The 21,469-nt window shown below is 41.8% G+C and overlaps 1 protein-coding gene across 1 annotated transcript; it reads right to left on the bottom strand.

Annotated features, from left to right (window-relative positions):
• Positions 1–2,560: 2,560 nt before the first annotated feature.
• Positions 2,561–13,550, bottom strand: LOC137377894 (glutamine amidotransferase-like class 1 domain-containing protein 3, mitochondrial). Its single transcript, XM_068047968.1, has 4 exons — positions 13,358–13,550; positions 12,948–13,119; positions 9,780–9,981; positions 2,561–2,958 (listed from the first exon to the last, which is right to left on the bottom strand). The coding sequence occupies exons 1-4, from the start codon at positions 13,466–13,468 to the stop codon at positions 2,766–2,768; spliced, it is 678 nt and encodes a 225-aa protein (XP_067904069.1). The 5' UTR covers positions 13,469–13,550; the 3' UTR covers positions 2,561–2,765.
• Positions 13,551–21,469: the final 7,919 nt, after the last annotated feature.

Here is a 21,469-nt window from a genome sequence, read left to right as displayed (position 1 = left end):
TCCCCTCACTGGAACCCCAGCCTTGTGCCTTTCTCCTTTCAGATACCCAAGAACTGCAACCTGGGCAGGCAATGGTGTGGAAGCAAGAAGTGATCTGGGAAGAAGCGACAGATGATGATGAAACACCATCATTCAATCTCACACTCACAGCCTCCAGTTCAGATACTGACACTGTATGTACTTTAGAGAGTAGCTTAGAGGCAGGATCTGCTTATGGTGAGACACTAAGCAAAAATCGACTGCAGCCACGGCAGGGATCAAAGGTAGCCTGAGGGTGCCAGCTTGCCTGAAGGTGAGGGAACTCACAAGTTCTGCTGCAGAGGACTCAGATGAGGAACTTGATTGTGAAGTGTTCAGAAAAAGGCTGATGGGTATGCGCACAGAAATGCCTGCTGCATTGGCAGTCCTATTCGAAGGCCTGCAGTCATTGTTAAGGAGCATGGAGGAGTCTGGCACCCGCCTTGCACACAGCTTTGCACAGAGCTTGGAGCCCATTCATTCCAGTGTGGAAGTGGTGGTCAACTCCGCAACAGCACTTCCAGACCGAATCATGATGCAGTATCTAGTGGACAATGTCTCCACTTCCATTGCAGCTCAAGCAGAAGCCACCCAATGCCTCTGTACTGCAGTGGAAGCTCAGACTGCTGCCATTAGGACTCTGGGTACCAGTGCTCAAAAGAGTTTGAAGGATCTCACAGCAATGCAGCAATCTGTGCTCCAGTAGATTGCGAGGATTGCTGAGGCGCCACAACCTGGTGGAATGGCAGTGGCTACATGAAGCGCAAACCTGCTGTCTACTCACCACTGCCACTCCACCAGCACCCTTGCTGCTGTCTGTCAGCCAGCCAGCCCAGACTGCTGCCATCCATGATGAGATTATGCAGTCCAAAGCCAGGCCTTCTAGGCCCAGAGCTGTTTGAGGTCATCCTGCAAGGCCATCTGCAGATTCCTCCACTAAAAGTCAGCAAACTTCCACCAGACGTGCTGCAGCCACTGGGGTAGGATTGCATAGAAGCACTAAGTCAGGCAAAGGCGCATGAAAAACAGGTACTAAGGGAATCCACAAGGGTTATTAGTTGACTTTTCTGTGGCATAGCGGATGGTTTATTTGATAAAGTTAGTTTGGAATGTTTGTTTTATGATGGCTTTTATATCATCCTTGTAGCCAAGACAACACCATGATGGTCCATAACAGAGGGAAGGTTAGATGTGGGACAGTTGGTGAATGGGGAATTGGGGCTGCATTCACTAGTACTGCAGGCAAGTGAGCTGATCACAGACAGCCCAGTCATAAAGGAGTTGTGTTGGTTGCCTCTTCCCTTCCACTCTCTCCTCCTCTTCCTCTTCTACCTCCTCCTCAGCTGCTCACCATATACTAGGTTGAAGGGCTAAGAACTCATGATCGTGAGTTTCTGGAGGATGCAGTGAATCATGACACGCTGTTTGCAAAGTACTGCAGAGCTCTTCCAGAGCGGTTCAGGCAATGGAAGCGTTGCTTAAGCATCCCAATGGTCTATTCAATGACATTTCATGTGTCAGCATGGCTCTCATTATATGTATGCTGCCATGTGTGTGTGGATTGTACACCGGAGTCGTGAACCAGGTGGTCAGCTCTTGTCACCCAGTAGCCACCCTCTGGTCTCTCATGGTGGCTCAAATACTGATGCTACAGCAGACTGGCTAAAGAATGAAGGTACCATGACTGCTGCCAGGGTACTAGGCACTGAACTTTATCAGGCACTGAAAATAGTCACATACCAGCTGCACATTGAGGGAGTGGAACCCTGTGCAGTTGTAATACATCTCTGAATTTATATACAATGTCTGTAAACCAACATGTGTGCAGTCAATGGTGCCCTGCACTATGTGGAAGCCCACAATCTTAGCAAAGCCATGTTCACGCTCCACCTCCTTCTCTCTGGAAAGACAGAATGCAATGTAGTCCCCTCTCTTCGCATACAGTGTGTCAGTGATCACCCTGATATAGCAGTGGCTCTTCAGGGAGCATTTCTCCTACTTCAACCTAAGCCAGCAACAACGTGTGCACTAAGGAGGTGCTCACTGAAATCTGACACCTCTTGCAGGCAAACTTGCAGCCTCAGTGCAGGGCAAGGATGGCATTGCCAGTGACTGTGAAGGTGACCATGATCATCAGGCTCTTTCCGCTTGGAGCAGGGGACATCTCCATTATCTCGCAGTTCGCTATCTACTGCTGTATAAGGAGGATACCTACACAATGTATGAGAAGAGGGGAATGCATTGTGCACAAGTGGAATATTGCATCCAATTTTTATGGCACATCACTATCCAAGTTCTGGTTACTTTGGGTAGCTTTCCCACCAGAAAATGTCTGAGAAGTTAAAGGCTGAATGAAAGATAGCTGCCAAATATGGGATTTTGTCATTGACTAAATATTAGAATTGAAAATCCTCCATGCACGATTTTCCAACTCCTAACTCTCTAAAATTAACAAATAATATGCAGCCAATACTTTGATTTGTAGACACCTATGAATTTGTGGTCTGTCTCCAGGCAATATGAAATAATGTTAAAATCAAACTTAATATTTTAGAACATTCCTTTAATCCATTCAATTATAGCTTGCACTTTTTTCACAACAGTGGCATGAGACTTTAAATATTCCCTCAAAACAAGACATGTTAAAGTGGTGTGCCAACAAATACACATTCTAGCAAATTGAATAGTTTTATGCTCCTAGAGAATTCCAGGAGATACACTTTCAGTTCCATCAATGTACTGAAGATTTATGCAAGCTTCAAGACTTCTTTAACCATTTCCTCAATTCCATCAAAAATCTCATGGATGGGGGCATTGCACATAAAGGCACTGGTCGTCACCAATTTATTTTGCTTATCGACAAGTATTTCATTGACATGCTTGTTGACATGTTTGCAGCCTAGATCTACCATTGCCTGGGCTGTTTTTGCATAGGGCCACCTAGAGAAAGAAGTGCAGAACATCAGTATGGCAAATTGAGCTAATGAATGAAAAGAGAGGAATCACAAAGTCAGGAAAAATATTAAGTAATATGATAAAAAGACACAACAGGGTATATTCACCACTCTCGCATACCAAACGGAAGTCATACTTAAAGGGAGCATGGATCAGAGATCATGGATCAACACTGCGGCATCAAATTTCCAACCTATGCTCCCTTTAAGTGTAACTTCCTCTGAGAGTGTGGGATTGATTATTTTATTTACATGGGTTGGTATAGTAATATTTACTACTGTATTCGTGCTGAAAATGCAATTTCACCCTTGGCTACCATATTTCCCTTTCCCCATACCACTATTGTAATTAAAATTATTAACCACAGGATGAATATTTCAAGTAAACTTACTCTTGTATTAGAATGGTTATCACTAAATGCACAGAGGTAGTGCCATTATCCTTGAACCTGACACACATTCGTTGTCTAAATTTGAATGTACACCTAAAGTGTTGTTAGGAAGATAGAATAGAATTCCAGAATAGAGATTCCTGATGTCTTGGTGAGTTCATAGGGCAGTATGGAAATTAGCCGTGTGAATTTTGAGTAAAATATGATAACTGCCACTACAGTGTTATGTTTTGCAGTAAAAAGTAGTCTGATTTCTACAAGTGTAATCTAATGTAGATTGCCAGTGTGAAAGTAAAAGAGACAAGATGTTAAGATTAGTATGTGACATTTCATCTGATCTGATATCAATAAATGTTTTGATAAATATTACAATAAAGTAATATTTTATTCATTAAAGAGTGGCTGTCATGTGTTATAAAGCCATGCATGTTTTATAATAGATTTATATTCAAAGAAAAGCTATGGAGCATAATGTCACAGTGATCGCAAAAACTAAGTGACAGCAGAAAGGAGAAGATTTCTTCAATAAGAAAGGAACCAAGGAAGCTTGGGGAATGCAGTAAACAATGAAAATCTTGGAAAGGTAACAGTGTAGCAAATGTTTAAACGTACATAAAGTGTTGGAGATGTATGGCAATCGGTCAAAATGGGCCCTGGGAATATACTACATTGGTTTGAGTCAGGAAACAGATACATGGGAAGGACAAATATAAATGCACTTCTGCTAGCACTAAAAATTTGTGACAAAGCCTTTTGTACCATGAAACCCATGATATATATAAACCACATACAATTTTTCCCTTCATGAGCCCTACAAAAACCACTCCATCTCCCAAGAAAAGCAGTAAGCTACCAGTAAATTTAAAAGAAAGTAAAGCTTGGAACTTCTCCCTAACCCATAAAAGGTAACCCATCAAGTACCCAACCTTTCAAAATCAATCTTTAAAACCGATGCTTTTTATTCACTCTGGGAGAAAAGTTCTTATCTGTAGTCATATTCATGTTATACTTATGGCAACCACAGTCCAAATTAAATAATCTATTTACTATCCCTTTATCAAATTTGAAACCCAGATCTTGACACCCTGGGCTGAATGCGAGCTTGAAAAAGTGCACAGCGCATGCACAAGACATGCGTCATGGAGTCGGCACAATATTATGCGCAGCAGCTCATTAGCATGGAGGGGGCGGAGCGCCCTCCCCCACCACCCACCCCCCCCCGATGATGCAAAGGGGGCAGTCACTTCATCCTTGGCAATGGCATCCGGCGCCACCACGCTGGCACCAGCGCCATTTTTAAAGGGCTTCAGGCCCTTCAGTCTCATTTACATTTTTAAGGGTCCTGTTTCAATAAAAACTGCAGAAATTTTTTTATTTAACTTTGATTCCCCTCTCCCACTGCCCCACCCCCCCCCCCACCCCCCACTGAGTCCTCATGTAATAAACTGACATTCACCCAAAAAAAAAGCCTTTTGATATTCTGAACTTCCTCCTCCACCAACTTCAGCACCTTTGACCCTCAACCCCTTCCCATCTTCCCACAACCAATAACAATAGTTCTCCCCGCTATCCCCCCACCTCCCACCCTGAGAATTTCACTCCTCCCCCCCTCCCTGAACAGAGAGCCGAAGGTACGGGAGTTCTGGCCACTGGCTGGAATATCGGCATGGGACAGTTTCGGGACAAGGTAAATTGTTTTGCATTCATTAAAATGTATTTATATATTAAAATGAAGGCTCTGCCACCAAGCGGCAGGTGAGGGGGCCACACTGAGGCCTCGTCGCCACCAGTAAAATGCGACGGAACCTTCCTGGCATCAAGGCCTATGATGGGCCTCTCCTGGAAGGATTTTCTTGGTCCATCCCGCCCGCCACGACCCCCAAAGTTGGAGGGCTGGTAAAATTCAGCCCCTATCTTTTCTCCAAATATTTCAGAATTCACCTCTTCATAACTTTAAACCCAAAGTCCAAGGATATCATTGAATTTCCACTGCTGCTTCAACTCAATCTTGTTTTTAAGATAAGGTGCGACCAAGTGTATGCAATATTCCTAACTTCAAGTGCTTTACATGAATAGTACCACATTTCGGGCTTTTTATATGGGATTGAAATTATCCATTTTTTTCTTCCAAGGCAGCAGCTGAAAATATTAAATGTAAACTGATAGGCCTTTCAGTGCAGCAGACTTGATCTATCTGGGATGTATTCTGTGCTGGTTAATGTAATTCTGTACCTGTAGCATTCAAATGAAGGAGGTCAGAGATTTACAGGTTAATTCAGTGATCACACATTCAGCACTGTCCTTGAATGGAACATGAATCAGAGACAGACCGACAACACTGTAACCCTAATTCTCTCATGTGTGCTCCCTTTGAGCTTGGTGCAATACTAGGGGTTCACACTGAAGTTTTCATAAGAACCTCAAGTAAAGTCAAACTACACTGGGCAATAAATTATTTTATTTTACTTATCTTCTACTTAATTTATTTTAAACCTTTGTTTCCCTTGGTATCACGTACTGTTCTCCAACCAAGACAACAGAAAAGCCATCTGTTCCCAGGCTTTTGACTAGCCATTTTAACTAGCCATTAAGAGGAAAGTCCTAGACTGGCTTGTCCTCTGAGTCTCCTCTCCCTCAGTGGGGAAGTGACTCACCTTTACTTGCTGCCTCTCTCCCTTTGTTTACCTTCTACTGAAGCCCTGTGAGAGAGCAGTAGATCATTATGTGAGGAACATACAAACAAACATCCTACAGTTAAAGATAGTATCAAACTTAAAGAAAAAGCATATAATTGTGCAAAGATGGATGGCAGGTCAGAACATTGGACAGAATAGAAAAAACAGCAAAGAATTACTAAAAGATTGATAAGGAAGGTGAAATTAGAGTACGAGAGAAAGCTAGCTAGAAATATAAAGACAGATAGTAAGAGTTTCTACGGATATTTAAAAAAGAAAAGTTAACAAAGTGAGCGTTGGTCCTATAAAAAGTGAGTCTGGGGAACAAATAATGGATAATAAGGAGATGGCAGATGAATTGAATAGATATTTTGCATCAGTCTCCACTATTGAGGATACAAGTAACATCCCAGAACTAGCTGTAAGTCAGGAAATGGAAGGGAGGGAGGAACTCAAGAAAAATACAATCACCAGGGAAGTGGTACTGAACAAATTGTTGGAGCTGCGGGCTGACAAGTCCCCGGTCCTGATGGACTTCATTCGAGGGTGTTAAAAGAAGTGGCTAGTGATATAGTTGATGCGTTAGTTTTAGTTTTCCAAAATTCCCTAGATTTGGGGAAGGTTCCATTTAATTGGAAAATAGCGAATGTAACTCCTTTATTCAAAAAGGGAGACAGAAAGCAGGAACCAGGCTAGCTGGCTTAACATCTGTCGTAGGGAAAATTTTAGTTTAGTTTAGAGATACAGCACTGAAACAGGCCCTTTGGCCCACCGTCTCTGTGCCGACCATCAACCACCCATTTTACACTAATCCTACACTAATTCCACATTACTACCACATCCCCACCTCCTAACTATATTAGGGGCAATTTATAAAGGCCAATTAACCTATCAACCAACAAGTCTTTGGCATGTGGGAGGAAACCAGAGCACCCGGAGGAAACCCACGCAGACACAGGGAGAACTTGCAGACTCCACACAGGCAGTACCCAGAATTGAACCCGGGTCACTGGAGCTGTGAGGCTGCGGTGCTAACCACTGCGCCACTGTGCCGCCCACTGTTAGAAGCTATTATTAAAGACATTATGGCAGGGAATTTAGAAAAATTCAAGGTAATCAGGCACAGTCAACATGGTTTTGTGAAAAGGAAATCATGTTTAACCAATTTATTGGAGTTCTTTGAGGGAGTTACATGTGCTGTGGATGAAGGAGAACCGCTGGATGTATTGTACTTAGATTTCCAGAAGGCATTTGATAAGGTGCCACATCAAAGGTTATTTCAGAAAATAAAAGCTCATGGTGTAGGGGGTAACATATTGGCATGGAAGATTGGCTAGCTAACAGGAAACAGAGAGTAGGCATAAATGGGTCATTTTCTGGTTGGCAAGTGGTGTGCCACAGGGATCTGTGCTGGGGCCTCAACTTTTTACAATTTATGTAAGTGACCTAGATGAAGGGACCGAAGGTATGGTTGTTAAATATGCTGCTGACACGATAGATAGGAGAGTAAGTTGTGAAGAGGACAGAAGGAGGCTACAAAGGGATATAGATAGGTTAAGTGACTGGGCAAAGACCTGGCAAATGGAGTATAATGTGGGAAAATGTGAAATAGTCCATTTTGGCAGGAAGAATAAAAAATAAGCATATTATCTAAATGGTGAGAGATTACAGAGTTCTGAGATGCAGATGGATCTGGGTGTCCTGGTGCATGAATTGCAAAAAGTTGGTATGCAGGTACAACACGTAATTAGGAAAGCTAATAGAATGCTATCATTTATCGTAAGGTGACTTGAATACAAAAGTAGGAAGGTTATGCTTCAGTTATACAGGGCATTGGTGAGACCACATCTGGAGTACTGTGTACAGTATTGGTCTCCTTATTTAAGGAAGGATGTAAATGTGTTGGAGGCGGTTCAGAGAAGGTTTACTAGACTAATACCTGGAATGGATGGGGTGTCTTATGAGGAAAGATTGGACAGGCTAGGCTTATATCTGCTGGAATTTAGAAGAGTTAGAGGCAACTTGATTGAAACATATAAGATCTTGAGGGATCTTGACAGGGTGGATGTGAAAAGGATTTTTCCCCTCGTAGGAGAAACTAGAACTAGGGGTCACTGTTTAAAAATAAGGGGTCGCCCATTTAAGAAAGAGATGAGGAGAATTTTTTTCTCGCAGAGGGTCATGAGTCTTTGAAATTCGCTTCCTCAAAAGGCAGTGGAAGCAGAGTCTTTGAATATTTTTAAGGCAGAGGTAGATAGATTCCTGATAAGCAAGGAGGTGAAGGGTTATCGGGGGTAGGTGGAAACATAGAGTAATCAGTTCAGCCATGAACTTATTGAATGGCGGAGCAGTCTCAAGGGGCCGAGTAGCCTACTCCTGCTCCTAATTCGTGTGTTTGTATGTTTGTAATCTTGTAGTTTGACACATCAGCATGCTGGTCCACTGGATCAAATTGTTATCAGCTTTGATACATAATTTAGCTTATTAAACAAATGGCACAATTAAAAACGCTAAAAACTTAGACAGTGTTAAGCAAGGAAAACAGTCAGCAATTCACGAAGAAGAGGAGGTTAAAGATCTTAACAGTGGAATCAGCAGGTTAAATACAAATCAGAAGCAATATCTGTGCTCAGCAGATACACATTTTTTCGAGATAAAGAAGAGAAGGTTGGCCAAGGAGTCATGGAGAACAGAGACAAGCAAGACCCACAAAAACAGCTGCCAACAAATGTGAGTCCTTTAGTGAACCATCTCTGAGTAGGCCACAGACCTGAGTAGATTAGACTAAACACTGATAGCTCAGATATTACAAAAGCAAAAGACCGCAGATGCTAGAAATATGAACTAAAACAGAAAATGCTGGAAATACTCAGCAGGTCAGGTAGCATCTGTGGAGAGAAAAACAGAGTTAATGGCTGGAATTTAACGCCCCCCCCCCCCCCCCCCCCCACAACGAGTGAGCTGGTGGTGGGGGAAGGGGGGCATAAAATTGCCACCACACTGCAATCCTTCCCTTTCACTGCCCAGCTGCTCAGATTCTTAGCAACCCCAAAACCACCTGAATAGAGAAAATAAATGGAGATTTGATTTAGGTTTTCTTGCTATGAAAATAATTGCAGTAGTGTCCAAAGTGAACTTATGTTCTACAGCCATTTCTTTTAGGAAATTGGAGAGCCTGTAATAAAACTAGGTATTCTGGACACATTTGTAAGGAGGGAAAGTATATGGGACACATCTTAAGCTCCCCAGGCCCGGTAGAGGTGGGCTCGCCACCAACTTTTCGGCCATTGTGCGGGGCTTCCCGCTCGACATAATATTCTGGCCAATGTTTCAGGTCTGTGACAGTTCTGATGAAAGGTCACAGACCTAAAACATTAATTCAGTTTTCTCTCCACAGATACTGCATGACCTGCTGAGTATTTCCAGCATTTTCTGTTTTTATTTTAGCTCAAATATTACCCTTGACCAAAAAGGTCACAGTTTCCAGAACAGCTGCCTCCTGTAACTCCTTTATTGCTCTGTTAATATCAGTCAATATACCTGGAGATTAATCATGTCTTATCTACTACTAGTTACGATGAATATCAGTGTAGACAACTGTCAGTTGATTAAAGGCCTTGGTGTTGGTCTAATACGTAAACATACTATAAATCTGTAATTGATTTTAACACTTTACACAAGGTGCAATAAAAATGCATATATGAATTTTTGGCAACTATAGTTAAAATTTGTACACTTACTTTTCACATTCTGTGTCGAAACCCACAGTTAATTCACATCCAGGGATGAGTTTAGCTGCCAGCACTGGAGCGATGCAGCACAGACCAATGGGTTTCTTTGCAGCATGGAATTTCTTTATAGCCGATTCCACTGATGCCTCCACACTGCAATCCTTCCCTTTCACTGCCCAGCTGCTCAGATTCTTAGCAACCCCAAAACCACCTGAATAGAGAAAATAGATGGAGATTTGATTTAGGTTTTCTTGCTATGAAAATTATTGCAGTAAGGTCCAAAGGGAAATTGTTTAATTATGGGTGTAAGTGAACTTATGTTCGATAGCCATTTCTTTTAGGATATTGGAGAGCCTGTAAGAAAACTAGGTATTCTGGACACATTTGTAAGGTGGACAAGCATATGGGACACATTTTAAGCATTCTAGGAAAATTAAAAGGGTTAATCTGAGAATCAGATGCTATGATGTAAGGCTTGTGTCAAAATGAGAGGTTAATTTACAATGGCCCTTGCTTAAATATGACAATCAAACTAGAAGAAGCCTTGAGAAGTCCAGATGTCAGAAAAATATAATTCTTATCCAGATATAAGTTTTAACTAGTGGATAGAAATATCATACTTATAATTGGAAACCTATTCTCGTGCTTAATTAAAACCAAGCAATTTAGCGATTAAAATGTGCCCGTTCAATTGAATCACACCTTGGAAATGATCCATATGACAGTACTGATAATGTTGGTTGTTACTGATGGTTATGTCCCTTAAGTGGCATTTCTTTCCTCTCCAGTTATCAACTCTGGATCTTTGTGCATCTCACCCTCCCTCCTTCATCTCATCTGCCATTCGTTCCAGTGGGAAAGCAACATAAACCTCAGGAAATACCATCTTTACTGTTTTTCCAGGATATCTGTGGCTCTTCTGCTGTAAGTACAGTGGACATGAGAGAACCCCAATGAAAATTCTCCCCTACATTATGGAATGGTACTCAAACCTATAACCTTCTTACTTAGAGAAGATAGCTACCATTGGAAGAAATAAAAAGGAAGACTTGCATTTATATAGTGCCTTTCATGGCCTCAGGACATCCCAGAGTGCTTTACAGCCAATTAAGTAATCAGCCAAGAAGATGGCCAATGAACATGAAGAGCAACTTTCTGTAGCCTCCCTCAAGCGAAGCCAAGGATCTCAAAGGAAGACAGAACTGTCCAAATTTAAAACAATCAACTAAAAGGGCAATGTCATAAATGTTACTACTCATATCACCTTGTGATAGAGATACTATGATACACTTAAACTGCTGTGGTGCTTGTTGTTATGAACGCTGGACTTTGTAACATGACTAAATTTTTTTAAATTAATAGTTTACGATGGAATCCAGAAGGTCAGGTGACCTCACATCCACTCTTGCCAAAGGACAAGATAGAAATTTTGGTTCCCAGGACAACAGAGAACACAGATCAAAGACTTTTGAAAAACGGAGACTGCTTGGGGTAACATCTGAAGAACAACCAGAGTAGGCTATAAGAAAGACAACCGGTGGTGGTAGCCTTGAGAAGTAAAGAGGAAACAGTTGCTCTCAGAAGCCTGAGACAACAAAAGGCTGCGAAGGCTCGAACCTGTTTTTGTAAGTTGAAGTTCACAAAGAAGTAAAAGCCCAACAGGATCACCAGAAATCACTTCATTCACAGACGTCCAGGTCAAAAGTGCTCGTAGAAGTGAGTGAAGAGAACATTGGTTTTGAAAAGGTCTGGGAGATCCAACTCATTGCAACTGGGAGGAGTTTGAGACTTTTAACTGCAAAGATTTCTCCATCAAAGAAGTCTGTGTAAGGTATAGGTCTGAGGTTTCCAAGTATTTTAATAAACAAGGAAAATATTTTTCTTTGTAATTTAGGGTATCGACTACTTATTTATTTATTTAGAGATACAGCACTGAAACAGGCCCTCCGGCCCACCAAGACTGTGCCGACCAACAACCACCCATTTATACTAACCCTACAGTAATCCCATATGCCCTACCACCTACCTACACTAGGGGCAATTTATAATGGCCAATTTACTTATCACCTGCAAGTCTTTGGCGGTGGGAGGAAACCGGAGCACCTGGAGGAAACCCACGCAGACACAGGGAGAACTTGCAAACTCCACACAGACAGTACCCAGAATTGAACCCGGGTCCCTGGAGCTGTGAGGCTGCGGTGCTAACCACTGCGCCACTGTGCCGCCCTAAAATATACTATTTAGTTAACGGGAATTTCTGTTAGTTTAGTTGTTATAATAAATCTTAAAATGGGAAATCTTGTCATGTAATTGGTCTGGGGGTTCATATCTTGTATTTTAATGTTAACCATCTCACTGAGGTCGTAACAATTATGATGAATTTGTCACCAGTGGTTATTAGCGCATAAGCAAGGGCTTTATGGAATCCTCAATACTTACCTTTATGATGGTATGAGTTGTGTTATGACAGGTATTGATAGACAAAATGGTGTTAGTTAATGCATTTCTAAGTCCAATTCCATCTTTGATAGCTTTGGTATGTAGGTGTTAACACCTCAGTATAGTTCTGCAGCCCTGTTGTCATTGGTCTGTTCAACTATCAAACTTTTACAGATTTGGAAATTTGCACAAAATTTCCACAAATTTCACAGGCAATGTTTGCAAGCCTCTACAAACCTACAGTCAAGGCAAAGACACATCTATATTCCAGAACTATTCCCTGAAATTGCTGTATACAAGTACAGCATTACAGATTCTATACGCTGACTCTTGTGAAGCAGTCAAAATTAGTAAAAAGAAAATAATAATTAAAATCTCTGGAAACCATATCATAAAATAAACACGAGCAGGTGATGGAGGAAATATGAAACATATCTAATGGCTTGAAAAAGGTTTCAGCAGCCACAGAGAATAGGCTGAGAATGAGCACTTTGTAACAGAGCAGCCAACCTGATACTACATGGACAATCTCTCGTTTCAAAGTACACTAACAGTTAAAGGACATTCGAAACCTACAAAAGTATTGCAAAACAGAATTACATAGAACGTTAATATATTCGACACAGCAAACCTTTGGGGCAAATATCTTGCTGCAATCTTTCATAATTTTACTGTAGTCCATTCTGTTTTTTCGAAGAAAGTGATCGAGCGTGAAAGACGACAGATCAGGACATTTACCTGGGATAATCAGCGCGTCCGTGTCATTGATACTGAGCTCGCCAAGTTTTTTGATATTGCCCCTGGCGATCCGGCTGCTTTCTACCAGCACATTGCGCACCTCTTCGGTCGGCTGCCCGGTCAAATGGTTGACAACATGCATCTGGTTCACATTGGGGGCGTATAGCTGTATCTGGAACAAAGTGAAACAAATATTTAAAAGCAGCGAATTTTGCAGTTATGGATTGTGTAACAAGGAAGGACCGACAGGCAGAAAAAGTATTGCGCAGGATGGAGGGGGAATGGAAACTGCAAAGAACAATAGAAATGAAACAAAGAAGTCGAACGAAAAGTATTCAACTAAAAGATATTAGGGTAGAAATGAAATATGAACCGATTTTTTTTAGCGATGTGGTGAAAGGCGATTGTACCTCGGCTCCAGCTCGGCTGAGATGAACCATCACTGCCGAGGACTCGTGCAACTCACTGCCATCGTAGACGCCACAGCCGGCCAGGATCACAGCTACACGCTTCTTCCCCATGGTCAGAGCAGACACAGCACCAACACTTGCTCTGAACAGAACCTGAGCTTGTACACACTTCCTCCTTTGTCACTGCATTTTATATAGTCATGAAGAGGGCGGAACCCAACGAGGGAAGGATCTTAGCAACAGTGACTCTGGCACTGTTAATTATTAATCTGCTCCAAACTTCCGGATGGAGTCAATCCTGGAACTTTCCGGGATACCACGTACATTTGGTCTCCTTCAAAACTTTAGAAAGCCAAAACAAGGCAGTTATTGTTTGACCTTGAAGGCCACGTGTAAAATTATATTTATATAATTATTATGACTCGAGTCTTTATGACAATGATTTGGCAAAGTGTGATCAATAAGGAGTTGCATTCTGAGAAGAGGCTGTATGGGAATTCCCCTATTTCCTCTTTGACATAGGTCACTTTTTTAAAGAAAAGTCTTGTCATGCTGATTTTATAGACTGCAGCAACGTTGGTAGGCAGCAATACCCCAATGTATCTAATAGAAAACATAAGTTGGAGGCAGCAGTTTCTCTCCTGAGATAACCAACTCTACAAGTTTATTGGTATAGCTCCAGATCTAACTGCACCCCGAGCCAAGCTGTTCCAGTACATCTACAACACTGGCATTTACCCGACAATGTGGAAAATTCCTCAGGTGCGTCCTGTCAACGAAAATCAGGACAAATTAAATCCAGCCAATTACCGCCCCATCAATCTACTCTCAATCATCAGCAATGTGATGGAAGATGTCATTGACAGTGTGATCAAGCGGCACTTATTTAGCAATGACCTGCACAGTGCTCAGTCCCATTCATAATGCCTCAGATACTGAATCAGTCCATGCTCACATCCAGCAAGACCTGGACAACATTCAGTCTTGGGCGGATAAGTGACAAGTAACATTTGTGTCGGAGAAATGCCAGGAAATGACAATCTCCAACAAGAGTAAGTCTAACCATCTCCCCTCGACAGTCAAAGGCATTACCATCATTGAATCCCCCACCATCAACACCCTGGAGGTTACCATTGATCAGAACCCTAACTGGATTAGCCCATTTAAATACTATGGCTACAAGAGCAGGTCAAAGACTAGGAATTCTGCAGTGAGTAACTCACCACTTGACTCCCCAAAGCCTATCCACCATCTAGAAGGACAAGTCAGGAGTGCCTGGATGAGGGCGGCTCCAACAACACTCAAGGCACTCGGCACCATCCAGGACAAAGCAGCCAACTTAATGAGCATCCCTTGCACTAGCTTCAACATTCACTCCCTCCACCACTGGTGCACAGTGGCAGTAGCATGCACCATCTACAAAATGCACACTAGCAACTTGCTAAGGCTCCTTTGACAGCACCTTCCAAACCTGTGACCTCTATAACCTAGAAGAACAAGAGCAGCAGACGCCAGGTAACACCACCACCTACAAGTTCCCCTCCAAGTTACACACCATCCTGATTTGGAAATATATCACCCATTCCTTCACTATCACTGGGTGGAAATCCTGGAATTCCCTGCCTAACAGCACTACAGATGTACATACACCACGTGGACTGCAGCAGTTCCAGAGGCAGCTCACCTCCACCTTCTCAATGCCAGTAATGCCAACATCCCATGAATGAATTAAAAAACAAATAAATGTAAGACAAAGTAGACTTGGACAACAAAATAACAATATATTGCATGTAAAATGCAAAGTTAGAATGCAAATTGTATTTATTTTTTATTTTTCCCTTTTCTGTCCATTTTTTCTATCTCCCTTCTCCTCTGAAAGTGTGGACTTTTGCTGTGCATCTCACACCCTCCAGTATCTCACCCAAGTGACCATTCTCCCATGTAGAACTAAACATCGAATGTCACTGACTAACCACAACCAAACCCAATCTAAATCCACATGCGCATGTCCATTTGGGGTCATTGGCCATTTATTCCTCCTCAATGTAGAGGTGCTGAGGCCAATTGTATTACCCATAATGGCATTCCAATTGGGTCAGGTTACTCAGAATAAATAGAAATAAAAATAAATAAATAAATAAATAAATAATTTTAAAAAATAGAATTTAAAAAAAATAGAAATTGAGCCTGGTGCTTTCTATCTACATGGTTTAATTACATAGTGCCATTTAGCACCTGTAATATAGGGTTATTAAGTAACTGATGAAGCAGAGGTAATTATATTTGTATGTATGTCTTAGGTTCCCTAATTTAACTGGAAAGCTGAGAAACAGTTTCTAAGGAAGAAAGAGCTTGCAGACCCACAGTGTCCCAACGAGCTTTATATACAATGAAGAACTTTTGAAGAGTACTCTTTATTGTACTGTTGCCAAATCAGTAAGTTACCATGACCTAAATTAAAGAAAGAACTTCTGTTGAAATAGTGCCTTTAACATTCTCAGAACATTCAAAGTGCTTCATAACCAATTAATTATTTTTGAAGTGCAGTTAATATGGTTCTGTCAGCAAACACGGCAGCCAATTTGTTTGCAGGTAAGTCCCACATATTACAATAACATAAATAGAGGGATAAATGTTGGCCAGGACACTTGGGGAGCTCTTCTGCTCCTATGTCCACTTGAACAGACAGGCAGGGCATCTAAAAAATGACACCTCCAACAGTGTTGCACTAATGTGGCATTGCACTGAAGTATCAAGATTGATTAAGTTATCAAGTCCTGAGACCAGGGCTTGAACCTTGTTCATGAAAATGTGTTTACGATCCCAATGTAAGACCCACCCAACATGGCCATTCTAATTTTAATAAAACAACTGACACTGGCTGAATGCTGCACTGGAGAATAAATGCATAATTTTCAACATAATTTTTACCCAGTAAAAACCCCTCCCTAGACCACTTTGCTTTATTGCTTCTTTCCCACCAGTAAAAGCCTCCACAAAATTGTGGATTTGCTCAATTTTTCTACTGCAATTTGTGCTCTACTGTGTGGCAATTTTTATAGGAAAGGAAAGACTGAGGGAAGTCAGGAGTTCCACAGTTTTAAGTGCTTGGGAAATAACCAGTTGAGTCAGAGAGTGGAACAAGTCATCCTTTCAACAATATAATGATACAAGGAAGAAAAAGAGTTTGAAGGATAGCATTCCTGTAGCTGGAAGGAACAAGAGAGGAATGTTCCAGAGAGCACTGACTTTGTTCATTTGTTCATTCATTCGTTGGTATCATCTTCTTCCCAGAAGGTTGACTGCCATGGATCTCCACTTCTGTCGGTCCTGTGCTGTCCTTACACATTCTGCATAGGTCAACTGCATCCAGTCTCTTATATCTGTCATCCACTTTCTTTTCTGCTTCCCTCTCCTACGTTTTCCATCAATCTTTCCTTCCAATAATTGTATCTATCTACCTTCTGCTCTAATGATGTGACCAAAGTATTGTATCTTTTTCTCTTTGATGTTAGGCACTAATTTCCTCTTTTCTCCAGCCATTTCCAGCACTTCCTCATTAGTCTTTCTGTCTGTGCAGGATATGCGGAACACCCTCCGATACGTCCACATCTCGAATGCATTCAGCTTATTGTTACAACCAGGTGAGAAAGAGGTCTGGGGTTCCCTTTCAGCCTTCACCTGGTCTTATGGTAACAGAGTTTAATTTTAAACACACTGTGTTTATAGCTTCCCCTTGGTGAATCCTTGTTCACTGCTTTCCAATTATAAGGCAAAGAAACCAGCACAAACAGGTTTTCTTAGGTTTAAAGAAGAAAGATTGAAATTTATTAAAGTTAAACTCTAATTCGGTTGGTGCCTACGGATACACGATGCACCCACGCTAACATGCATACGTGATACACACATGCAAATAGAAACAGAAAAGAGCAGAAGAAAGAATAAAGTGGAAAAGTTTGAGGCAATATCTGAAGAGTTTTTGTTACGGTTCTTCGAGCTCACTGTAGAGTCTTATTGTAGGTAGATCTTGCTTTTCACTGGGGCCCAGTATTCTTCTTAAACCTTGTTTGCTGTAGGAGACTTTTCTCACTTGGTATTCATGTGTCTTCAGTGGATTCAGAGGCTTGTGAGAAAGAGATGGGAGCAGGCAGGAGAGATCTTCTCAGTCCAGGAGCAAAACAGTCTTTCTGAATTCAAACTCTCTGTGGCTAGTTCAAAAGGCCCTGGAACATGTGACCAGCTGGTCTAACCAGCCCTAGGTTGTATCACCTTAGCAATCTCTGGAAGGCTCCTCTTACACACAATACCTGGTGATCAAGGTCCATTGTGGGTTGAATGTGTCAGGGAATGCTCCTTTGTCCTTCCAAGCATTGTCTGTTAATATGCAAATGTCTTTTCCAGCCCTGGCTGATCTGTTTAACAACTAATTTCCTCACTCCAGTAACAGTTTAAAATGTTCATGACAAAATTAACGTGCCGCATTCTTGGCAGGTGGGAGCCTAGCATGATATTATCAATAATCTGTTTGTTGTCCAGCTCTCCGAGGCATATTACATTATTGAAAAAATGTGGCACCTCAGCATTCTTTTCATTGACTATAGTTGCTTATATTAATTAAAAAATGATTGGTGAAATACAGCAAAACAAAAAATGTTGACTTAGGCAGAGAGGAATTGAATGTGGAAGAACTTGCCTATCATGTGACAAACTGTTCTTGTATTCTGCTCAGGAATGTGATAGAGATTTTGGGATAGCTTCCCCAGATGTTAGAGCAGTAGTGAGATCTTGATGCACTTAGTAGCAGCAGCAATAATTTCATTTATTATTGCTTGCAAAGCCTATAGTTTCAAACGTAAACTAGTTTGATCTAAATTGATGATGGAAAAGTGAGATTAAAGTGTTCATGAGTTAGAATCTGTGAGGTTGAGAACAGGTGAGAACTTTGCAAGTGCTCAGTAGATAAATGCACCATATGCTGTGTTATTAAGTCTTGCAGGCATGCAACGTCCTTGTACCCTTGTCTATACGTTTTTATTCATTTCATGGGATGTGGGCATCTCTGACAAGGTCAGTATTTGTTGCCCATCCCTATGCCCATGAAAAGATGGTGGTGAGCTGCCTTCTTGAACTGCTGTAGTCCATCTGGTGCTGGCACACCGACAGTGCTGTTGGGAAGGGAGTTCCAGGAATTTGACCCAGCGACAGTGAAGGAACCGCAATATAGTTCCAAGTCAGGATGGTGAGTGGCTTGGAGAGGAACCTGCTGGTGGTGGTGTTCTCATGCATCTGCTGCCCTTGTCCTTCTAGGTGGAAGAGGTCGTGAGTTTGGAAGCTGCTATCGAAGGAGGCATGGTGAGTTGCTGCAGTGCATCTTGTAGATGATACACACTGCTGCCGCTGTGCGTTAGTGATGGTGGAAGTGAATGTTTAAGGTGCTAGAATGGGGTGCCAATCAAGTGGGCTGCTTTGTCCTGGATGGTGTCAAAGCTTCCTGAATGTATTTGGAGCTGCACTCTTCCAGGCAAGTGGAGAGTATTCCATCACACTCCTGACTTATGCCTTGTAGATGGTGGACAGGTTTTGGGGAGTCAGGAGGTGGATTACTCACCACAGAATTCCCAGCTTCTGACCTGCTCTTGTAGCCATCGTATTTATCTGACTGCTCCGGTTCAATTTCTGGTCAATGGTAACCCCCAGGATGATGACAGTGGGGATTTCAACGATGGTAATGCCATTGGATGTTAAGAGGAGATGGTTAGATTCTCTCTTATTGGAGATGGTCATTGCTTGGCACTTGTGTGGCATGAATGATATTTGCCACTTACCAGCCCAAGCCTGAATGCTGTCTGGACCTGGCTGCATAGTGACATGGATTGATTCAGTATCTGAGGAGTTGCAAATGGTACTGAACATCATACAATCATCAGCGAACATCCCCACTTTTGACCTTATGATGGAGGGGAGGTCATTGATGAAGCAGCTGAAGATTTTTGGACCTAGGACATTGCCCTGAGGAACTCCTGCAGTGATGTCCTGGAACTAAAATGATTGGCCTCCAACAACACAACCATTTTCCTTTGTGCTAGATATGACTCCAACCGGTGGAGAGTTTTCCCCTTGATTCACACTGACTTCAATTTTAATAAGGCCCCTTGATGCTATACTCAGTCAAATGCTGCATTGACGTCAAGGGCAATCACTCTCACCTCACCTCTTGAGTTCAGCTCTTTTGTCCATGTTTGGACCAAGGCTGTACTGAGAGCTGGAACCGAGTGGCCCTGGTTGAACCCAAACTAAGCATCAATGAGCAGGTTGTTGCTGTTTATTGGTGTTTTATAGCAGTGCTAACAACACCTTCCAGCACTTTGCTGATGATTGACAGTAGACTGATGGGGCGGTAATTGGCCAGATTGGATTTGTCCTGCTTTTTGAGGACTAGTTAGCGAATTAGTTGATATAAATCAGAGGACTACCGTTGACTGCAGTGCCCCAGATTAGGAAGAGGAAATGTCAGGCAGGGTTCCCATTCCTAATTGCACCAAATTACCACCACTGGAATGTGTCTGTTCATTGATATTTATGAATAGAGGATTGGGCCTATCTATGGTACCATATGGTGCTTCGTGCACTCATGAGAAGCAGCCACTTGGATGAGGTACTGATGAGATCGCTGCATCCTAAGCAGCACATTCCAATATTCCTGTTTTAAGAAAACAGAGCCACACTTAAAATGAATAAGAATTTTTAATAATCGTTTGAGTAATTATGCCGTTGTGTTGACTGTGGTTATACTATCATGGCATTATATATTTGAATGCCGAAGTATCTTTATCCATTCCCACACTTCACTATCTTTTCATTGAGTATATACTCCAATTCTTTGTTTTCCCTTCTAAAATGTATTACCTTGCACTTAAAAATGTTAAATTGCATATGTCACTTGTCTGCCCATTCTGCTAACGTGTCTGTGTTTTCCAGAAGTCTTTTCACTCCACATTTGCTAAAACCCTACTTTGTTGTTGTCAGCAAGCTTCCTGATTGGATTCTCTTGACTCAAGTCCAGCTCAGTGAGAACCAGAGTGGACCCAGCACTCACCCTTGGGTACACCACTCCCAATTGTTCTCCAAAATGAGCAACATCTATCTCTCTAGGTCTTTATTTTCTGGTTGTTAATGAAAATTTCTACCCATGCTGCTACCTTTCCTCTTATAGCATGTGCCTGGATTTTACTAACAAGTCTTTTGTGATATAACATATTAAATATCTTTTGAAAATTCACATATTCTACATCCACTGCATTCTCTTTATCTCTATGTCAGTCACTTCTTCAAAAAGCTGCATTAAATTTGTCAAACATGACTTGCCTTTAGCAAAGGCCTTTGCTTAATCCAGCTAAACATTTGTTTTCACCTTTGAGATCTGGGTCAAAATCCAGCCCATATTAATTAGAGGACAAAAGCAAAATACTGTGGATGCTGGAAATCTGAAACAAAAACAGAAAATGCTGGAAACACAGCAGATCAGACAGTATCTGTGGAGAGAAAAACAGTAACAGAATACAGTTTCAGGTAATGAGAGGACAATCTTCTCTGTCGCCTGGCTGTAAGGCACCTATGTGAAATATATTGAGCAATTTCGATCCAAAACTATCCCTCATGTGATAGCAACTCTTTCTCTCTCACTCAGAGAGACCACAGATAGTTGCTGTGAGAAATTGAAAAATGTCACATCAATATGTTAGGGAGTGCTGTTCTGAGGTTCATTGGAGCTGAGGCATTTATTGGGCAGAAAGTATAGGGAGAGTTCCTCTGTACATGTTCTGTGTGGTTGGTGCGCCCCCTGTTGGGAGAGCTGAGTGTGAGGACAGGCACAGCTGTCAGTCGCATACATTTCGTGAGCTGAGCTAGAAAGAAGCAGCAACAAATATTTTTTTCAGTATAATTAATATATAGCAACCCATAATTATTTGTAGTGCGGCACTCTTCCCATAGGAGACTCAGCATATACACTTACAACAATTACAGCACTAGCAAGTTTTACTATTAAATCCTTCACCTGTGCATTAGAAGGAATACTCCGTGTACTGGAAAAAAAGTAGCGAAGCCCCATCA

The sequence above is a fragment of the Heterodontus francisci genome, chromosome 15 (genome assembly GCF_036365525.1).
Source record: "Heterodontus francisci isolate sHetFra1 chromosome 15, sHetFra1.hap1, whole genome shotgun sequence".
Taxonomy (NCBI): domain Eukaryota; kingdom Metazoa; phylum Chordata; class Chondrichthyes; order Heterodontiformes; family Heterodontidae; genus Heterodontus; species Heterodontus francisci.
Note: the sequence above shows the minus strand (reverse complement) of the source record. Positions and strands in the feature narration are given on the sequence as shown.

Coding starts and splice junctions, on each gene's coding strand:
- LOC137377894 (XM_068047968.1), bottom strand. CDS start 13,468: ATGGGGAAGAAGCGTGTAGCTGTGATCCTGGCCGGCTGTGGCGTCTAC. Junction 13,120..13,357: donor TCAGCCGAGCTGGAGCCGAG/GTACAATCGCCT, acceptor ACTTTGTTCCAG/ATACAGCTATACGCCCCCAA. Junction 9,982..12,947: donor GGACGCGCTGATTATCCCAG/GTAAATGTCCTG, acceptor TTCTCTATTCAG/GTGGTTTTGGGGTTGCTAAG.